This window comes from Oncorhynchus mykiss, chromosome 9, assembly GCF_057628025.1.
Source record: "Oncorhynchus mykiss isolate SJ-2025 chromosome 9, ASM5762802v1, whole genome shotgun sequence".
Classification (NCBI taxonomy): Eukaryota; Metazoa; Chordata; class Actinopteri; order Salmoniformes; family Salmonidae; genus Oncorhynchus; species Oncorhynchus mykiss.
In genome coordinates, this window is record NC_143030.1 from 54,842,329 (window position 1) to 54,864,581 (window position 22,253).

The 22,253-nt window shown below is 43.7% G+C and overlaps 1 protein-coding gene across 10 annotated transcripts; it reads right to left on the minus strand.

Annotated features, from left to right (window-relative positions):
- Positions 1–969: 969 nt before the first annotated feature.
- LOC110532296 (myosin-1) lies at positions 970–17,581 on the minus strand. Of its 10 annotated transcripts, none has more exons than XR_005053275.2 (42): positions 17,271–17,581; positions 16,962–17,065; positions 16,433–16,576; positions 16,042–16,198; positions 15,838–15,865; positions 15,408–15,501; positions 14,779–14,871; positions 14,612–14,675; positions 14,412–14,510; positions 14,155–14,258; positions 13,874–14,012; positions 13,636–13,754; positions 13,345–13,494; positions 13,034–13,204; positions 12,739–12,918; positions 12,473–12,605; positions 12,302–12,378; positions 11,592–11,679; positions 11,349–11,466; positions 10,918–11,041; positions 10,556–10,692; positions 9,259–9,514; positions 8,795–9,037; positions 8,414–8,590; positions 8,154–8,299; positions 7,847–7,937; positions 7,107–7,496; positions 6,817–6,943; positions 6,596–6,714; positions 6,273–6,469; positions 5,963–6,146; positions 5,681–5,846; positions 5,396–5,520; positions 5,119–5,238; positions 4,802–4,994; positions 3,419–3,622; positions 3,146–3,271; positions 2,857–3,027; positions 2,369–2,473; positions 1,927–2,022; positions 1,660–1,803; positions 970–1,494 (listed from the first exon to the last, which is right to left on the minus strand). XR_005053275.2 is itself a non-coding variant. In XM_021616060.3 (42 exons), exons 1-42 carry the CDS (start codon positions 17,368–17,370, stop codon positions 1,483–1,485), a joined length of 5,811 nt encoding a protein of 1,936 aa, XP_021471735.3. In that variant the 5' UTR covers positions 17,371–17,581; the 3' UTR covers positions 970–1,482. The 10 variants fall into 10 exon arrangements, 7 of the variants coding, with proteins under 7 accessions (XP_021471735.3, XP_090040673.1, XP_090040674.1 ...); XM_021616060.3 differs by having other exon boundaries at positions 5,119–5,234; XR_016483312.1 differs by lacking the exon at positions 15,408–15,501 and having other exon boundaries at positions 17,271–17,561.
- Positions 17,582–22,253: the final 4,672 nt, after the last annotated feature.

Below are 22,253 nucleotides of genomic sequence, written 5' to 3' on the forward strand. Positions count from 1 at the left end.
CCAAAATTAGGATGTCTATCTGCTTAATGGAGGTGTAGATTACATTCCAGTGCTCAAACTTAAACAAGGCTGTGTGGGACTCCGTGCAGCCAATGGCAATGTCCGCTTTAGGTATAATGTCTGGAGCCGCTTGTGGATTTGACAGCTCTTAACGCAGTTCCACTGACCAGAAAACAACCACTGTGGATCTAATTTAATAGAGTCCTTAATAGAAGACCAATATTTCAGGGACAAGCAATAGTTTTATTTTGTTCTAAAAAGAGGCTATTTAAAGAAATCCATCATAACATGATTCCTGTAAATGACAAAGGATTTAGGACGAGCTGGACACAAGGCTCAGGACTCACCAGATGAATCAATCAGTTATGTCCAACACACACAGGAGTCCTGACTGGCATCCTTAGTAACGTTAGGAAAGGTGCTACACTTACAGCATGAGGCTCCTAAACGTTGTGTCCGTTCTCAGGACGTGTGGGTCTGAATGTGACACTGGGCCCACCGGGTTTTTTTCTGCATAGAAAAGTCTTGGGCTGACCAAACAGTATAAATATTTTTACAATCAGGATGGTGAAATGTTTTCAGTGTAAACTTAAAACAATTAAAAAGCAGAAAGTATGTAGAAAAGATAATGGACCTATATATTTTTTTTAAATGATCTTTGAGAACTACAAAATCACAAATATAAATTCAAGTCAATCTAAAATAAAAATATTCTTTCATGAGTATTTTTATTATGACATGGGAGCACCACTAGCTTTAAAAACTGCAACATTGCTAGCAAGAGGGCCTCAGAAAATTCCGGTTAGCGACTGAGCACGCCCACCACCTAAGCCCCAATTTGATCCAGAAAAACCCCTGGTCTGTCTGAGCCCTGCTCAGAGAGGGTGTTTGTTCATCTAATACACAGGTATCACTGCCACCCTCTAACTTCACTTTGTTAAGCGAATGAGAAGAAAAAAACAGAACAACTTTGAATCTGTCTTGTCTCTTTATTTAAGTGCTTTTACGCACTACATTACATGGATGTAGGTTATACAATGTATTATTGTTGACAGTGAACAGTCATGTTAAAGGACATTTCAGTATTTCAACAAGGCATTGGCTTGTGTTGGTCTATCACACATTTTTGCTATTTGAACACACACTAGTCAAAACACACTTAAAGGCCCAGTGCAGTCAAATTTTTAAATATATTTCCACACTGTGAATGGAATAATGCTGTGAAATTGTGATAATGTCCCTTTTAGTGTAGGAGCTGTTTGAAAAGGCCACCTGAAATTACAGCCTGTTTTGGTCAGATGAGGTTTTGGCCTGCGTGGTGACATCACCAGGCGGTAAAGTAGTTAATAGACCAATAAGGAATTTGAATTGGAAACAAACACAGTAAGGATTTGATATTGAGAGAACGGTTGCGTTGGACCTTTAACACACATTGCAGTCATCTGATAGAGTTTCGTACAGGAACACTACCAGGCTTCCATTTCATTCTGCAATCTGGAAGGACAAGCAAGGTTGAAAGGGGGATACCTAGTCAGTTGTACAACTGAATGCATTCTACTGAAATGTGTCTTCCGCATTTAACCCAACCCCTCTGAAGTGCTAGCCATGGACATAAACACATTATAAAGTGAGTTTAACTAAACTGAAATCAGGGCTCACCTTGGCTGGCCCTGGGTCCCGGGTGCGCACAGTCACACGCAGTTTGTTGACCCGAGTCTCTGCCATGTCTGCCCTCTCCTCTGCATTGTCCAGCTCATGAACCATCTTCCTGTACTTCGTGACATTACAGTTCACCTGCTCCTCCTAGTGGGGAGAGAGGGAAATTACTTAATATTACAAAATGTCAATTTATTGTTCAGTCATGGTAAGAGATTGTTGGTTCAGATGGGCTGTTGTGTGTGACTGAAGATAACCTATAATACTCACCGCCTCCTCAGCCAACCTCTTGTAGCTCTTGACTTTAGCCTGCAGCTTGTCAATGAGTTCCTGCATTCTCAGCAGGTTCTTCCTGTCCTCCTCAGCCTGAACAAACAGCAACAAACACTCAATAATGGACTGTCAAGGCATCTACTACCTTAATTGTCCCCAATCATCTGTTGATGCAGTGAAAGTGGTCCACAACTGCTTTTATTCTTCTGGTTCATCAACAACATGTTGCTATGAAATGGGGGTACTGTGTAGGTGGGCAGCAGTGGAGGTTGCTGAGGGAAGGACAGCTCATAATAATGGCTGGAGTGGAGCGTACTGGAGTGAATGGAATAGTATCCAGCACATGTTTGATAGTATTCGCTCCATTCCAGCCATTATTATGAGCCGTCCTCCCCTCAGCAGCCTCCACGGGTGGGCACTGACTGCTGTGGTTGTTTACCTGGTAGGAGAGCTCCTTGACCCTCCTCTCATATTTGCGTACTCCCTTCTGAAACTCTTCACTCTTCTTCTGCTCACACAACAGCTCACTCTCCAGATCCCTCATCTGTGGGTCACAGAGGTCGGTCAGTTAGCCATTCATTGATGTTGTGCTGTGTGAAATCCATTACTCCAATATACATTTTATTAAATGTTTAAGGGATTCACTTTTTTGAAAAGTGAGGCAAGCGAACCCCCCCAAAAAGTAGACCTTGTTAAAATACTATAGAAGCCTTGCAACCTAATCATGAGATTTTAGCCTCTTGGGAAGGCTGGAAGATGCATAGTTCAGCCATAATCAAAGATTAAGTTGTGCATCTTTCTGCTGGAAGCATGAGGACATTATTTTTGCTTTAATTGTGCAATTTTTTCAGTAAAATGTTGACAATTTCAGAAGTGAAGACATTTAATTGAATTTGCATGGCTTATTCACTTTAATGTGAACCTCACCCTGATCTCCAGCTTCTGGATCTGTTTCTTCCCTCCTTTGAGGGCGATCTGCTCTGCCTCATCCAGCCGGAGCTGCAGGTCCTTGATGGTCTGCTCCATATTCTTCTTCATCCTCTCCAGGTGAGAGCTGGTGTCCTGCTCCTTCTTCAGCTCCTCTGCCATCATGGCCGCCTGGACAGGAGATGAGGGGAATTATCACAACCATAGTTTCAAAATGGACTGGTTACCCCATCATACAATTAAAGCATTGAATATTGTGAGATCAGGGGTTACTGTCTAGGTAACTCACATCTGTGATGGCCTTCTTGGCTTTTTCCTCTGCATTACGGCACTCCTGTCCTGCCTCATCCACCTCTCCAGCCAGCATGGACAGGTCACACTCCATCTTTTTCTTATGGTTGATCAGGCTTGTGTTCTGTTCAAGCAGAATAAAATACTAGGGTTTCTATGTGGCTAAGATATATCCAACAATCCTGTAACAATGTACATCCTTCAAACCTTTCGTCCTCTAATCCATCCCATGTCAGGCCCTAACCAGCCAGTTCCCTGAGGCGTCTCCTACCTGGGCATGCAGCAGGTTGACTCTCTCAGTGGCCTCCAGCAGTTCATGTTCGGCCATCTTGCGTCCGCGGTCAGTCTGCTCCACCATGATGCATAGCTCCTGCACCTCGGCCACCAGCAGGTTGTTCCTGCGCTCCGTCAGGCCCCACTGCTCCTTCAGCTCCTCATTCTGGTGGATGCGGCCATCCAGCTCCAACTGCAGGTCCTGTAGACCCCATCAGACAACATTGGTTAATGGTCACTGAACAAATGGTTTCTTAATAATGATTCATAATTCTTGCCTACTTAACACATTTTTTCTTTAGTTTTTTGCTAAAAAAGTAATGTGTAGTTCCAGTAGTTAGCTACACAGCTACATGGCAAAAAACAAACTACTGAAAACACTACCTAGATTTGATTTGAGTTCAACTACCAGTGGTGTAAAGTACTTAATTGAAAATACTTTAAAGTACTACTTAAGTAGTTGTTTGGGGGTCTGTACTATTTATATTTTTTACAACTTTTATTCCCATACGTATATGTTGGGATATGTACTTTACTCCCATACAGTTTTTCCTGACACCCAAAAGTACTTGTTACATTTCAAATGCTCAGGCAGGACAGCCATATTGTTCAATTCACGCACCTATCAATATAACGTTTTGTCATCCCTACTGCCTTTGATTTGTTCGTATGGGTTACGTTCAGATGAGTCCCGTGACATTTGTGGGAATCGTAGAGCAAAATGGAGAACACCATCGTGTTTGTGAGAGTCTTCCCTGTCCATAGAGTTCAGACACTACAGACGTTTTTGTGAGAAGACCGTATTTTGGGATGTCTCATGGTCTGACAAACACCGCTGTAGCTCGGCCACCTTGCACCGAAAATGTGGAAGGATGACATAGTAGGATGTGGTGGATTGAGACGCAGCCCATGCAAAAAAAAAAAAAACTGATATCTCCATTTTAAACTGATAGATATTGATGGGGATTTCTTTATTATGTTACTTAGATTGAGACATGGGTGCATCAATAGACTTAAGGATTAAAATACTTTTACTCAAGTCTTATTTTACTGGGTGACCTTCACATGAGTCAATTTCTATTAGGGTATCTTTACTGTTACTCAAGTATGACAATTGAGTCCTTTTCCACCACTGTCATCTTCCACCAAGCTACTGCAGAATGTAGTTAAATTACTAGCTGAACCACTCCAACACTTGTTGTCTCACCTATCTTAAGATGAATGCATTAATTGTAAGTAACTCTGGATAAGAGCATTTAATGTCTAAAATGTTAAATATCTACCCTAAGTATGAATTGTGTTTCCTTACACGTGTTTGTGTGAAAAATCTATGACAATGTTGATCATTTAAAAGCATGAATTGTGTTAGTTCTCCACTGGCCTTAATCTGGCCCTGCAGGTGGTGCAGTAGTCTCTGGTACTCTGCAGCATGGCGGTTGGCATGGTTCAGCTGGACCTCCATCTCGTTCATGTCTCCCTCCATCTTCTTCTTCAGCCGTACTGCCTCGTTCCTGGACCTTGCCTCGGTCTCCAGGGTTGTCTGCAGGGACTCCAGGGAGCGCTGGTGGTTCCGGCTGCAGGGAAAGGGACAAAAAGGCTGCTTAGAGAGAGGAGCCTATAACACCATCATGAATAATGACAAATCTGTGCTGCTTTTAAAAGCATACTGGAAAACTATCATGGATCATTAGTCCTTACCGGAGGCTGTCAATTTCCTCGTCCTTTTCGGCTATCTTCCTGTCGACCTCAGTCTTGAACTGGTTCAGCTCCAGTTGGGCACGTAGGGTCTTGCTCTCCTCATGCTCAAGGGTGCCCTGACTCGGAGCAATAGAACAGTGTCACATTTAGCGGAGTTACAGGGTCACACCAACCTAACACCCCTGTCAGATCACTCCTCTCAGGTTTCCACTGGTGTCTCTGTACCCTTGTGGTAAGAATAGACACTTTCCAACCACAGTCAGTTCTGTGTGCTCACCTCAGCTTCCTCCAGAGCAGCCTTGATGTCACTCTTCTCGACATCCAGAACCTTCTTCATCCTCTCCAGCTCATGGATGGTCTTCCCACCCTGGCTGATCTGGTCAGCTAGGTCAGCTATCTCCTCTGGGGAAACAAATAACACTATGGGTTAGATAGACAGGCCTTTGTGTTCACTCTTGTGACGTTTATTAGCATTGTCTTAAAACAGGTGGCGTCACTCCTACAACCACGCTCGTTCCTCAAACGACAATGGTTTACTGGTATTATTTAGAGCAGTGTTTACCTTGCAGGTTCTTGCTTTCCCGTTTGAGTGTCTCCAGGTGGTCTATGGCCTCCTCGTAGGAGTTCTTCAACTTGAAGAGTTCAGTGCTCAGGCTGCGAGACTCCTTCTGAGAGCTCTCCAGCTCCGACTGGCAGTCCTCATACTTCTGCCTCCACTCTGACAGCACCTGCAGCATTTTACATTGTCAGTACTCATGTTTAGGACCTATTGTGCACAAGGGTTGTCATGCAACGACGACTTACTTACTTACTAACTAATAATGCCTATGGGCTCACTGCTTACCTTGTCAAAGTTGCGTTGTCTCTTGTCCAGAGCAAGGGCAGCAGCATTGGAGCGCTCCAGGTCCACCATCAGGTCTTCGATTTCGGTCTGCAGACGGTGCTTGGTTTTCTCCAGAGAGGAGCATTTAGCATGAGATGTCTCCACTGCCTCTTCAGTGTTCTGCAGACGCACCGCCAGCTTCTTCCTTTAAGGTCACAGTCAGGGGTTAACATGAAAGTTTATCAGAAGAGCAATAAGCCAGTATTGTTCAAAAGCTTTTTTCACGCTAATTTATGTAGACAAACAGATCATTTGAGAGCATCAGACTTACTTTGTTTCCTCCAGCTCCTCAGTCCTCTGGATGGCATCGATCTCATACTTGGTCCTCCACTGAGCCACCTCAGCATTGGCCTTGACTAGGGCCTGCTGCAGCTCAGATTTGGCCTCCTGCTCCTGCTCATACTGCTCCCTAAGCAGGTCACAGTCATGTCTGGAGGACTGGAGGGCATGGGCCAGGGCATTCTTAGCCTGGGACAGACAAGGAAGAAATCACATCATTCATATTCTTGTTATGGGGTCTGACAGGAAAAAGCCTTTAATATTTTTACATATCAGGTTGATCACTTAATATTTGACTTAAGTGTGACCTCTGACCTTGTTCTCCTCCTCCAGCTGTTTTTTCAGTTCCTCAGTGTTCTGGCTGAAGGAGATCTTAGTGCGCTGCAGCTGACTGACCATAGCCTCCTGCTCCTCCAGCCTACGACTGTACTCAGCTACACACAGAGAGATAGAGAGAGAGACAAAGAGAGATACATTTGGTGAGTTTCCCAAAGTCGGTTGATCTTCTGCCATGCCGTGGCCCGTGTGACCCTTACAGCTCTCAGTGACAGCGCAGGCTCTCTGGTTGCTGATGTCAGTCAGTTGTCTCTGGAGCTCCTCTACTTTGGCCCGGGCCTCGTTCATCTGATCCTCATACAGATGACACATCTTCTCTGTGGTAGCCTGTTATCAAGCAAAACTCTGCCTTAGCATACATTACATAAAACTCAGTATTTTCTAACTTCTCATACTGTTGCAATTCAGACCATCCCAACTAGCCTTGTGTCTGGGACACTGAGGAGACCACCACATCTCAGTGACCAGGCGAACCCTCTCACCCCCTCACCTTGGACTTGGAGAGGCGCTCCAGGTTAGAATCCAGGTCCTCTGCTTCCATCCTGTACTCCGCCTTCTCCTTCTCCAGCTTCTGTTTGACACGCTGTAGCATATCAATCTGCCCGCCAAGCTCTGCCACGCTGTCAGCGTGCTTCCTCCTCAGGGCGGCCGCTGTGGCCTCGTGGTGAAGCCCCGCCTCCTCCAAGTCTCTCCGCATCTTCAGGAAGTCCTGCTCGCGCTTCTTGTTCATGGCGATCTGGGCAGCCGAGGCCCCGCCTGCCTCCTCCAGCCTCTCGCTCAGTTCCTCCAGCTCCCGGGACACGTCGCCACGCTGCTTTTCTGCCTTGGTCCTCCACAGCCTCTCCGCCTCCAACTCCTCCTCCACTTCCTCGATTCGAGTCTGAGGGAGAGGCAGGGGAACATTTACATGAGCAATTTAGTAACATACCTTATCTTCCAATGGAGATGTCTTTATAAGTGCTAAATGTCCTTTTATCTTCTGTACTTTGTTGTTTTTGATTACGCATAGATGTACATAGATGTGATGCATTATAGATGACTCCAAAGGAAATACCACGTTTAACTATGACCGCATTTAGTGTGGAAAAACTGGTGGTCTACAATGTAGCTTTTAAAATCTTTTTTTGTTTGTTGGTATGGTCAACTATTGTATCATTGTGGAGTGATGCTTTAATACGTTTTTCTAACTAACTTTACAAAAGAAGAGAAAACAGAGGCAGATATACATACTTGCAATTCCTTTATTTTCTTTTGGAGTTGAATGACTAGGGCTTGCTCATCTTCTACCTTCGAACTGAACTGACTCATTTCAAAGTCTCTTCTGTACAGGGGGAGATAGTGAGGAGTCAGAGGAATAGACGGTACAAAAAATATTTAACATAGATAAACATTTCACTGTAAAATGCCGATAAGTGATTCATTTGCACACTAATTGACAGTCAGTAAGTAGTTTATTTATACTTGGTCAGTTAACAAGGATTTCACAGACCACTTATAAAGGCCTTATTAACTAACAGATTGAAGAGATGATTCTCACTTCTTGAGTTTCTCCTCCAGCTGCTGCTTGTCATTCTCCAGGTCCATGACAGACTCCATGGACAGCTTCAGATCCCCCTCCAGCTTACGCTTGATCCGCTCCAGATCCATACGCACCTTCTTCTCCTGCTCCAAGGAACCTTCCAACTTGGGGGGGTTACATCAGTATAAGATATCTCATATCGCTGTGTGCTTAACTAAGGAGATAGTTAGGTTACTGTTTGAGGTGAAAGTGTGTATTTTTCATGTAACTTTACTCACATCGTCCACTTGCTGCTCCAGCTTGATCTTGGCCTTGTTCAACATGTTGACCTTGTCCTCCTCGACCTGCAGGTCAGTCAGGGCCTGCTGGTGGGCCTCCTGCAGAGCCTTCTTCTCCTTGGTCAGGCTCAGGATGGACTTGTCCAGAACACCAATTTCCTCCATCAGGTTCTTCACCTGAGGAAAGACAGGGGGAACAAACAATGTGGAACAAATAACATATCAGAACAAAAGGAAGGAAATATACCAGCAATGTGAGAAATAATCTCTGAAATATAATATACACGGTACAGTAAATTGACTGCCCAGGTAAAACCAAGAGGTTTACAGGAATGCTGAATAATGTCTCTGCAAGCAGTGAGCCACCATTCCCCTGCTCACCTTGTTCTCCGTGCCATGTCTCTCCTTCTCCACCTTGGCCAGGGTGATCTCCAGGTCGTCGATATCCTTCTTCAGCTCTGCACACTCATCCTCCAGCTTGCGTTTATTGGCAGTCAGGCTGGCGTTCATCTCCTCCTCATCTTCCAGTCTCTCCATCAGCTCTTTGATCTTGGCCTCCAGCTGCAGCTTGGCCTTGATCAGCAGGTCACAGCGGTCTTCTGCATCCGCCAGGTTGTCCTGCTCCTGAGGTCAGGGGTGACACAGAGACTTCCTGTTTAGTACTTCCCCTTAGCATCTCTTATCTTGATTTATTGCCTAATCGTCTCTGGTCGATTCTTATTAAGTCTACATTAATCTTGTCTCATCATATTGTCTTCATCTTTACTAATCCTGTCTCATTAATCCTCATCTTAATGTTATTCCGTTGTACAGTGTGTTCTCTGATCTAATTTGTAAACACTCACTGCCTGCAGCTGCAGGGCCAGGTCGTTCTTCTCTTGGATCAGGGCCACCTGTCTCTCCTCCACCTCCTTGCGCTTGGTCTCTGACTTGCCAAACGCCTCCTTCAGCTTGGCAAACTCCTCCTTGAGGGCGGCCAGCTCCTTCTCGGCCGTGGCACTCCTCAGGAGAGGCCGGAGCTTGAAGAACAGCATCATCCATGGCCAGTTCTTCACCGCTGCAAAAGCACGGATGTTCCACTGGATCACCTCTATAGCCTCTCTGTGGAGGTAGAGGGGGAAGGCATTCAGGGTTACACAGGTGAATGAGGTGAATGATTTGTGTGCACTAAGGTGATGAAGTAAGTTGTATTTTCCGAATGACCTTTGAGACTGAACGGGAAAGGGAAAATGCTTCAACATATGCCTGATTTGATTAGGGATAGAGAAGTGAGAGGATAACACATTTAAAGTGTGTATTAGTAGAGCTTTTTGGAAATGGGCTGTGAAGCAGTAGACCATAAAGGTAGCTATAATTATTTGTCCTATGGCTTTCCACCCTTACACTTGTGTCCAATGAACTGGTCATGTTGGTGGGCTGGTGGTGTGGTCCAGATTCCTCCCTTCCTCCTGTTCTAAATTAGATCTGTGTGTGCCCTGCTTACCAAATATGGCCCAGCGAGCACTGGTCATTGGATCATTTGCTTTACAATAGCGGGTGCTATGACACAGCAAGCATTCCAGACGGGGAAATAAATCAATAGTGAATCCCAGGAAAAGCAAGGCAGAGACTCACTGTGGGCCAGACAAAGGTCAGGTAGAGGTCCTTTATTATATGAAACTCCAGCCCTCTGTGAAACCGAAGACTTAATCCCTTATCACCTGACCAGTTATTCCAGCTATGTGGGGGCTCTAAACTCCCGGCTCCATGGACAAAAGGGGGCTGGGGGAGAATGTGTTATTATTAATATGAGGCTGGGCTGGAGGACATGACAGCTGCTGTTACTGATCTTTAAGGGCCATGTGTCAACCCCTCCTGTTTTTGTAAGCACCATTTGCACCCGGAGGTTATAACGGGCTATTTCCACAAGGACCACACACACACACACACACACACACACACAATGTAAAGCAAGCAAGTGCTGACACACGCTCGCCACACTCCACGCATGCCATGTACATACCAACAAACCTGAGGGCAAATACACACAGTAACCCACACAAAACACTACTAAATAACCTTGTCAATAAAAATGTTTTGGGTTGGGCCTGAAAACTCAAGACACGGCAGTCCCAGTGGAACCGTCTGACCTGTGTTACCTACCTCTTGTCCATCATCTTGCGTCTCTCCATTCTCATGAGTTTGCCCCGCAGCATAGCCTGCAGCATGGTAAGGATCTCCGATAGCCTTTCATCCCTCATGTCCTCCAGCAGGCCCAGCAGCCCTGCCTTGAAAAACACCTGAGGACACCCAGACCATACTGTCAGTTATAGTGGATCTCTCTAAGTCTGCCCCAATACACATGAACATACTGTCTGTTTTTGTCAACAACCGATGAGGAGTGGCCATACTATAAGCTTCAGCCCCAACACAAGGCACACCTGGAGATGAGAGCTCAAAACACAAGGGTATCTCTCAGCTGCAAACTCATCCAGGTGCACTAGTGCCAGTCATACAGTATCCACCTTGGTGATTCCAAACTTGTACTGGGTGTGGTCTATGTCCAGGGAGCCCAGCAGCTTCTCCACAGCCTTCCTGCTGTCCACAAAGGAGTCCTCTGGGATCGCCATGGGGTTCAGGATACGATAGCTGCACAGGACAGAACACACAGCAGGGAAGACAAAGAAAGTCATTTATTCTGCATTATTGCCATCTTGATAACGAGACGGTCCACACGTGTTTTGCTGCGTTCACAATGGCAGTCCAATTCTGATATTGTTTTTCTCCACAAATTGGTCTTTTGACCAATCACATCAGATCTTTTTCAGAGCTGATCTGATTTGTAAAAAAAAACAATTAGTTACAAAAAGATCAGAATTAGGCTTCCTGTCTAAATACAGCCTTTGTGTCTCTGTATGTTAAAGTTCAACATTGTCCAGAGAGGTGCTGTGCCCACCGTTGTTTGAACTCTGCATATAGGATGCGGTTAGGGAAGCCCTTCCTGCAGATACGGATTCCCTCCAGTACTCCGTTACACCGCAACTGGTGGAGGACCTGGAATGGCTCCAAGCCCCCTGGGATAAAGAGGACAGAAAGAATCAACCTTGCAGCACTGAGACACCTAGCAGCAGAGATGGAGCCAACGGTGACAAGGTGAAGTCAGTTGTATTAAAGCTTTAGATATGTCATAATCCATTACCTGGAGTCTTTGACTCATTGGGGATAATGCATCGCACAAAGTGAGGCTGGGTGCTGCGTAGGTTGGCCATCAGTTTGTTCAGATTTTCCTGCAAATGGGCAGATTGGCAGAAAGTGGATATGATTTATAATTCAATCAGCAAGTAAAAGTGTCTTAGGTGATAAATCCCACAAATCCTTTTGATCCAATCCTGTACCTCACCTAAAACAACAATGTGTTGATGGAACATTACATTAAGGAAGTGAGGGTGCTCTTCTCCAAGGTGTGTCTTACCTCATCCTCGTTCTCAGAGGCATGAAAGAGTGGAGGTAGCACAGACTTAAAGTGATGTTCATGAGTTGAGTTACCTAAACATCACTGCAAGTCTTAACTACTTCCCTCTCAACTCAGGCACGTCACTGTGACATCAGGAAAACAACAGAGCACATTTAAATACTTCCCTCTCAACTCAGGCACGTCACGGTGACATCAGGAAAACAACAGAGCACATTTAAATACTTCCCTCTCAACTCAGGCACGTCACTGTGACATCAGGAAAACAACAGAGCACATTTAAATACTTCCCTCTCAACTCAGGCACGTCACGGTGGCATCAGGAAAACAACAGAGCACATTTAACTACTTCACTTCTTCTGATCTTTACTAAACAATACGCCACTTAGACACACTCTTATAATGCCCGTCTGTCTCTACCTCCCTCTTATACACACCTTGTGAAGCTGTGACACCGTCTGGAAGGAGACCCCTTTCTTCCTCTTTCCTCTGGCCTCGGTCTTTGGATCAGCAGCTGGAAGATCAAACCGTGGATCACGAGGACTTCATTTCCCCATTTACTGTAGTCACTTTCAAATATGTGAGGATATAAAGTTGAAATAAAATACCTGCATCACTACTGATGAAGTTCTCAAAGAGGCTTGCCAACAGTTTATTAGATGACTTCTGGAAGCAGGTAACTATTGTCTCATTTAAGGGATCTTTATTTTTGTCCAGCCATCCACTGATGTTGTATGGTACCTGGAGAGGGGCGGAGAGAGAGGCAGGGTCAACGATGACATCCAATAGATTTGTATAAAAGTAAATGTCTCAAATGAACCGTGGGTAGAAACACACCCATTCCACACACAACAGCATAGACTGGAAGACTTACCACTCCTGCATAGTGCACCAGCTCAAAGTGGGTCTCATATTTGCGTTTCTTGTCAAGCCGTGGCTTGAGGAAGTTGGGAGACTTGCCCACGTGGTTGTCATACAGCTTGGTCTTAAAGCTGACATCAGTGGCCTTTGGAAACATGCATTCTTCCTCCAGGATGGACAGTATGCCCATGGACTGCAGGAAACACACAAACAGTATAATATCACACACACATACAACCCCCCACCAACATCGTCAGTTTCCTCAGATCTAGCCCCTTATTTGAATGGCTGAGACAAGAGACACATACCTTCTCTATGAGGTTGATACAGGCTTGTAGATCCAGGCCAAAGTCTATAAAGGTCCAGTCAATACCCTCCCTCTTATACTCCTCCTGCTCCAGGATGAACATGTGGTGGTTGAAATACTGTTGCAGTTTCTCATTGGTGAAGTTGATACACAGCTGCTCAAAGTTGTTGAACTGAGCGGAGAACAGAGAGATGGGGAAGGGGGAGGGGTGGAAAAGAAGGACAGGTTTATGAGCTGAAACAGTCTGGAGAAAGACCATATCAAATCATGCAGAGTTTGGTCAGAAGCAGGCTTTATAATGTGTAGGCCTACCGCGAAGATCTCAAACCCTGCAATGTCCAGCACACCGATGAAGAACTGCCGAGGCAGTGCCGTGTAGAGGCTGTTGTTAATCCGGCCCACCATCCACTTGAACATGCGGTCGTAGGTGGATTTGGCTAGGGCACCAACTAAATAGTTCACCTACACAAAGGAAACAGATAGCTGTTACAGTATATCACAGACTCAGAAAACAATATTGGTCATGTGAATAATCTTTCCTTTAAGTCTATAATACCTTCTTGTTCTACGGGTGTTTTACAGAGACAGAGAAAGAGAGCTCACCTGCTCAACAGTCTGGCCCTTAATAATGTACTCGTTCCCCACTTTGACCCGAGGGTGCAGCAGTCCTTTGATGAGGTCAGCTGAACTGATCCCCATCAGGTAGGAGGCTTTGTCAGCACCTGAAGAGCAAAGCACATACATACACACTGTATGTATTGGGTGGTGTCCTATATTGACACTGTTACGAGTAAATATATTCTATTCATGTTCCATTAAGTAAATGGAATTGAGGACTCACTTTCAGTGCCGTCAGCTTCTGCTTGCTCCTCTCTCTGAACCGTCTTGAACTTCATGTTGCCAAAGTGCATGATGGCCCCCACTATTTTATAGCAGCCATACTTCTCCTCAGGAGTAAAGCCCAGACTGTCCATAGCATGCTGAGGGAGGGGTCAGGGAGGGAGAGAGACAGAGACTAGTGAGTTAGGAGAAAACAGACAGGATAGAGAGACACACAATAGAGATGGAACTCAACATAGCAGAGAGAAGGAAAGAGCATTCGTAGAAAGAGGCAGAGCTTACATCTGTGGCCAACAGTTCCTCTTCGTCATTCATGTTCTCCACTTTTGTCACACCCTGGGAGCAGAAGTGGTAGTCGAAGGGATTGGTGGAAATCAACAAAATGTCTGGAAGATCAACGAGAAGACATCATGTTAAAGTCATGGGACACTTGGAGAACTCTGAACTGATAAAACTATTGGGATAGATATTGTCTCATTTAATGTATCCATTCCTAAATATGCCCTTGGCTGTGATCTTTGGTTGTGGCCTTCCAATACCTTGAAGCTCTGGTTTCTTGTGAGATAAAATCTGGTAGTAGATATGGTAGCTCCTCTCTTCAGGCTGCTGAAAGACTACTCTGGACTTCTCCAGAAGATCTACACATGGTGACAGTGCAGAGGAGGTTTGCATTGGCCTGGAGGATTACTGTTGGATGTGAAAAACTCAATTCTACATGGTGTGATGTCAGACAGCTTACATATGTCAATATCAGCAGAGGCCAGTTTCCCTGTAGGACCGAAGTGGATCCTGATGAACTTGCCCTAAGTCGAGAGAGATTCATAACACAAAACACACATTCTTATCCATTCTACTCAGAAGAGATGTTGAGTCCATCTGTGTAGTGATAAATTATATGGCACTCACAAAACGGGAGGAGTTGTCGTTCCTCAGTGTTTTGGCATTACCAAAAGCCTCCATGGCGGGGTTAGCCGCAATGATCTGGTCCTCTAAGGTACCCTGGGGAAGCAAAAGATGTGTGACTTGATGCCAATTGCTGTAAGGATGGCAACATGATTTTAAGGAAAGCACAAGGTGATGTTTCTCACTGATTGTCATGTGAAGAGATAATGTATTAGAGGGATGGACTTCATAATAGGAATAATGTGTAACACGATGATGGAAGGAGGATAAAAACACATCTGGGTAGAAGTCAAAAAACAAAATAGGGTATCAACTTAGATGTATAAAATAAAAAGACAGTTGATAAAGTAGGGCAAAAAGGATGGAATAAAAAGGGATGACAAAAAACAGGCATGTTGTGGGACAAGGAAGACAAACGGCAAAGGTAACTCTTTGTTTTGCAAACCAGGGAAAGCCAGGGGGAAAAGGCTTTAGGCTACCTACAGGTAAAATACACACAACCAGTAGTTATCAAATAGTCCAAATATAACAAGCCTGTCCAACAAAAAAAAAAAAAAAAAAAAAAAAAAAGGAATGAAAGATGAAAAGGGGTTTAGGTTGAAAAAAAGGGTGGGGGGAGCTCTCTGCCTTACTCCTGTCTTGGCTGCATCACCCAGGGCTGCTACAATGGCAAAATACTGAATTACACGTTTCGTGTTGACTGTTTTGCCAGCACCGGATTCGCCGCTGGGAGTGGTAGACAAAAATGTATTTGAAAAAAATCAACATAATTATAATGAAAAATGTATGTACCTCACTCTGACAAGAGCGACAAAAATGAACTGTTTCCATCAGCACAGTAAATACTGTAATGCAAGAGGTCCTTGGAAGGGGTCGAAACCTAAATAATAAGCGCCAAATAAAGGCTTTGGTGGGAGTGTGAATTGTATGCTTTTTGTGTGAATTGTAACAATTGATTAGAATTATTACAAATTTGTAGAAAACACATTTTTCAGTTATTTGAAAACAAATACAGGCGTCAATCTAGTGGCCGTGTTAAAATGGAGCAGGGCTTTGACTTACGTGATGAGCATGGATTGATTCTCACAATCTATTAAGAGAACATATTGCACAGAGTTAGCAGAAAAAATAAGTATTTTTAGGCATTGTGTAAGCACTGAACATATTTTATCTAAATGTAGAACATGGATTCTTAATTCCAACATGACACAGCTTCTATGTTTAGAGTCTGTATTGAGACCAAAGACTGTATTGGTTGAGACTTACTGCGCAACATATCATTGTAGGCGTTGTCAGCGATGGCGTAGATATGGGGCGGGGTCTCATTGCGCCTCTTGCCTTTGTAGGCAGCGATCACATCAGACGAATAGACGGGGAGATACTTATATGGGTTGATTGTCACACAGAACAACCCAGAGTAGGTCTGCAGAGAGAGAGAGAGAAAGAAAGAGATGAGACAAATTGGTTGTGTGAGAGATATAGACAAGGACAGAGAGTTAAACAGAAAGGAAATTAAATAAATAAAAGGTCAAAGTATCGTGAAACTCAAAAACAAATAGGCCACATGTAGTGTGAGACACAGGGAGAGTCTCACTGGTTCAGAATAGCCTCAGTTTATCCTCCCCTCTATGGTGTGATGTACAGAACCGTGACTCACATAGATCATCCACATACTGTAGCGCCTGGTGAGATTGAAAAGCACAGAGGCTTCATTGAGGTTAGTCAGCATGGCCATGTCCTCAATCATGTCAAACTTCGGAGGGTTTGTCTGCTGAATGTCATCCTCTTTCACAACCAAAGTCTTTGAAAGAGAGGGGGGAAAAAACAACAGTGTAAGTCTATAGTCAATTCATACAATAGGTAGGTGATAATATATCACTTAATTCAAGGGACTTAAAGCACCACTGTACCACACCATATTCAACTTTTGGTACTAACATTTCATATACATTCTATTAGGTCTGCAAATCTATTAAATGAAAAAATATATAACAGTCCATGCACTTCAGAACAAAGATAAGTATATTTGGATTTAGCTACTGTATATCATGGACTTAATGAGGTCAGTTTCAACAAGTGTTGAAGAGTCAGTATTATGATATCACTTTCTGCCATATTAACTACAAGACAAGTGCTAAAACTATCCTTATTATGTTGTATTCAACTGCAACAACTAGCCTACCAACCCTTCCATCTTTGGTCTCCACAGTGGCTTTGTCACCATCCAGTTCTTTGACTTCCACCTCGATATAAGCCTCCTTCTCATTCGGGATCCAGACTCGTTTAGTACCTGAGCAAAATAATAGAACGTTTATGGGCATTTAGAGGGGCAAAAACTCAACAAAAAAAATGTGCACCATCAAAACTTGCAAAACTGTAGAAAATCTAATGGTCGGCTTCCATATGTTCTTGTTTTTGTTTTGTCCATGGGTAGTAGTGTATGGCAAGACAAATACAATTGTTGAACTGATGTGCATTTCTGACAGTTATCCTACCATCAAAAGCCAGGGTCCTGGCGGCCAAAGCCTCCAAATTGGTGAGACGTAGGAACGAGGCTGCATCCCCGAAATCTTTAGTTTCATTAAAGCGAGACATGGTGACAAATCCGCAGGAAAAAACAGCACCAACGCACCTACAATGAATAAGAGCAACAACTTAAACACATTGAAGACAAGCTCAAAACTGCCGGAGACAATTTGAATTGTAAAATGTGATTATCAATAGGCCTATTATTAGAAAATTATGGTTAGTTGGTGCATCTGGTATACTAACCGTTGAACGCACTGTTAACGTCTCTTTTATTGTCCTCCTCAAGGTCAGGGTTAGCGGAGCTATGTCAGACATCCCCATGTGTCCCCTTCCTCAGCAGCCTATTGGCCCGGACCTTGTGCACGGACGGTCACGAATAGCAATCTGCATTTTTATCTCTTCTCAAACCTACAGTAGGCCAGTTATTTTTAAAACGGCATTGTTTTACAGAGGATTGCGTCAATGTTTGACTTCATTCTGTCAATCATAAACTGTACATAGTCATCTCAACGTGCAGAAGATGTGCACTGTAAATCAATTGGAACAGCGGTGTTCTTTTCTGTCCATGCCATGAAACATAATGTTTTCATTCTATTTGATTGTCTTTATCAGGAAACATAATACGATCTGACTGGAACAAACTTCTGAATGTGCAGAAGGCCCCCATCTGCGCAAAAACTGGTTGAGTCAAGGTTTTTTCCACGTAATTTCAACACAAACATTTAATGTGATGACATTGAATCAATGTGGAAAAAATGTTTGAAAAAAGTGATCAAAGTAAGGGAATTGACGTATTTTGTAACACCCAACTTTTCCCTAAATCCAATGGTGCGCTGAAATGTGTTCGGTGGGTCAGGGAGTTTAGTGTTCCTGCAGGGTGCACAATGTAATTGGTATGAGCTTCAGAAGTTGACTGTCACTGTTGTGGCAATTAGAAAATATAGCTTGTCAAGATGTTCCATGTTACAGATTAAAGTTGACCACTAACTCATATAGTGATTGACCTGGACTACAAGTGGCATACATTTTTTTTAAATCAAATCTGTACAATAAAGACAATTCATGATGATACCATTTGGTTTTCAAATAGGAATGGACAAGGCTATATGTCAGTGAAAGGGGGGATGACTGTAATGTTGGACGTAGGCGTGTGAAAATAGATGGGGAAAAACTGAGCCAGTGGGAGTTTGCAGGGTGGGGATATGGTGGGTTGGAGTCAGTGGGGTAAAGTACTTAAGTAAAAATACTTTAAAGTACTACTTAAGTAGTTTTTTGGGGTATCTGTAGCTTGACTATTTATATTTGACAACTTTTACTTTTACTTCACTACATTCCTAAAGAACATAATGTACTTTTTACTCCATACATTTTACCTGACAACCAAAAGTACTCGTTACATTTTGAATGCTTAGCAGGACAGGAAAATTGATGAATTGACAAATTCACGCACTTATCAAGACAACACATGGTCATCCCTTCTGCCTCTAATCTGGCGGACTCAATAAACACAAATGCATATTTTGTCAATGATGTCTGAGTGTTGGAGTGTGCCACTGGGTATCCATACATTTTAAAAACAAGAAAATGGTGCTGTCTGCTTTGCTTAAATTAAGAAATTATTTATACTTTATACTACTTTTACTTTTGATACTTAAGTATATTTAGAACCAAATACTTTTAGACTTTTACTCAAGTAGAATTTTACTGAGTGACTTTTACTTTTACTTCAAGTAACTTGCTATTAAGGTATCTCATACTTTTACTCAAGTATGACAATTGGGTGCTTTTTCACCACTGGTTGGAGTGCTTCCAAACATATCTGCCTATCAGCACTTAAGGAGCTTGACCCAAGGCCTAACAAATTCCAGGTGAAAGACTTTTGATCTCAGTGTACCTACCATCCCCCCAAAAGAGAAAATATGTTTATCTTTAATCAACAGCAGGTGGGTAAAATGGTGTGACAGGACGCCAACTCTTTGAAGTGACTGTTTCTTGATGGTCCTATTGGTCTGGATATGGTTAACAAAGCCCCATATACTACGCACCACTGAGACCTGTACGCTCTCGTTGACTGGCCCTCGCTTCATACTCGTCGCCAAACCCATTGGCTCCAGGTCATCTACAAGTCTCTGCTAGGTAAAGCCCTGCCTTATCTCAGCTCACTGCTCACCATAGCAGCACCCACCCATAGCACGCGCTCCAGCAGGTATATCTCACTAGTCACCCTCAAGGCCAATTCCTCCTTTGGCCGCCTTTCCTTCCAGTTCTCTGCTGCCAATGACTGGAACGAACTGCAAAAATCACTGAAGCTGGAGACTCATATCTCCCTCACTAGCTTTAAGCACCAGCTGTCAGTGTAACGCTGTTCGTCTATAGGAGGAGAAGAAGCGGACCAAAGCGCAGCGTGGTGGTTACTCATGTTCTTTAATTAATGGAAACTGAACGATACATGAAATAACTTAACTCTACAAAAACAACAAACGGAACGTGAAAACCTATACAGCCTATCCTGTGAAAACAAACACAGTGACAGGAACAATCACCCACAAACAAACAGTGAAACCCAGGCTACCTAAGTATGATTCTCAATCAGAGACAACTAATGACACCTGCCTCTGATTGAGAACCATACTAGGCCGAAAACATAGAACTGACCCAAAACATAGAAAAACGAACATAGACTGCCCACCCAACTCACGCCCTGACCATACTAAATAAATACAAAAAACAAAGGAAATAGAGGTCAGAACGTGACAGTCAGAGCAGCTCACAGATCACTGCACCTGTACATAGCCCATCTGCAAGTTGCACATCCAACTACCTCATCCCCATTCTGTATTTATTTATTTATTTTGTTCCTTTGCACCCAAGTATCTCTACTTTCACATTCATCTTCTGCACACCAATCACTCCAGTGTCTAGTTGCTATATTAGAATTAATTCGCCACCATGGCCTATTTATTGCCTTACCTCCCTTATCTTACCCCATTTACACACACTGTATATAGATTTTCTTCAACTGTATTATTGACTGTATGTTTTGTTTATTCTCTGTGTAACTCTGTGTTGTTGTATGTGTCGAACTGCTTTGCTTTATTCTTGGCCAGGTCGCAGTTGTAAATGAGAACTTGTTCTCAACTAGCCTACCTGGTTAAATAAAGGTGAAATATATATATATACAGTATATATTATAAATATATATATATATATTTTTTAAACAAGCAGTGCCAATGTACAGTACACCTATGTACACTTTATACAATGTCAACAAGTCACGCACCAGACAGAAAGGGACCTATAGAAATATCTAGGATACCTGTTCCACCTGTTCCACTACTAAGCCAAAGCTACAAAATGAGTGCAAAAGTCTCAGAGGTAGTATTACTTACTTTATATCGTATTTCCTTCCATATAAGGGTAGTTGGGTTTGATTGTGTTTGCGTTATTTAGGTCAGAGGCTGATTGTCAGCGTTGTGGATAAGCCCTTTCACAACCTTGAGAACAAAAGAGGAGATAAGTGACCTTGTGTGCACAGGCCAGAGCACAGCACCCAGAAATAGACCGGAATACAACTCCTGTTCTCAATAGCCCACATTCCGCAGTCTGACATAGGGCTCACAGTTAAAGAGGTAGGATGCTGTCGTGAAGGGCACTAGAACCCCCCCGCCGGGCCGACACACAACTACTAAAGAAAATAAAGTGAATATACGTCAACCTCTAAATACACGTTGATTGATTATTCCATCATAATAGACGATAAAGTCAATTGAACCCTCAGTTCCCACCAACACAGAGAAATTACCATGTTATTTGAATGCACAATTCAAAAGTACATTGATTAGATACAGGCCACTTCTATCAGCTCTATTCTACAAGAGTTGAGTGCTTCAGATGAGGGGACTGTCTTGTGTTCTGTGTCACTAGCAAAGCAGACTGGGAGATTTTCAAGAATGGACTTTTGTGTGTGTGTCAGTTTGGACTTTTACTTTGTCTACGAAGTCATTTTTGGCTACAGATACAATGGTCTCCTTTTAGGTAGCCAGGGTGAACCTCTGGGAATACTACTGGTCAAGAATTCCAGGAATGGATTGTGTATTTCTGCTCATAGATTACAGTTGCTCTAGTTGGCCATACGCAGCACATACCTCTTTGCTAAGCTAAAGTGCTGATCCAGGAAACATACCGTGATGGGGCCTAGTACATCCACTTTCATACAGCAGCAACATGAAAAATCACCAATACTAATACCTGTTAATGAATCATTTCCTTGTGCCAATGGAAACACAACCTACAGTTAATCTAGTCTGTTTTTGATTGATGAGCCAAGCAGAAGCTTGAGGCCAGAGGACCCCTATTGGCTAGAATCCCCTGGCTTTGCCCTGATGTTGATGCAATTTATAAGTTTTAGTTTGAAATGATTCCTGATCTTTAACTGACAGCAAGTAAGACCCTTCCAGCCTCAAAAGACTCCCATCAGTCATCAGCTACAGAGATAGAGACCCATATATGCAGAGAGGGCAGACTCTGGCTAATTCCACCTTCCATTCCTGGTCTTAATCTCCCACTGTCACTACCCCCACAACATCACCAACTCTCTCAGAGGCAGCAATAACATGAGCTAATCAGTCTTTTCATGACTCGGCTGGTGGAGATACTGTACCATTCCAATGGCATTATTCCTAAAGCTCCAGTCAGGGGCCGGCCTATCTAAGATTAGGGTGTGCTGAGTCCTGGCCTCAGATCCCCACTGCCTGCCTCCCATGACTGCTCCTCCCAGCCAGCCAGCCAGCCAGCCAGCCAGCCAGCCAGCCAGCCAGCCAGCCACTCTCCCTCTCTAATATGGGCACCCACAGCTGTCCTTCTATTTTGGAGCATGCTGTGACAGCGGCATGCCTCTACCCCCCACCCCCCCCCCACCCGCGACGCCCAGTCCAGAACAATAGACACAC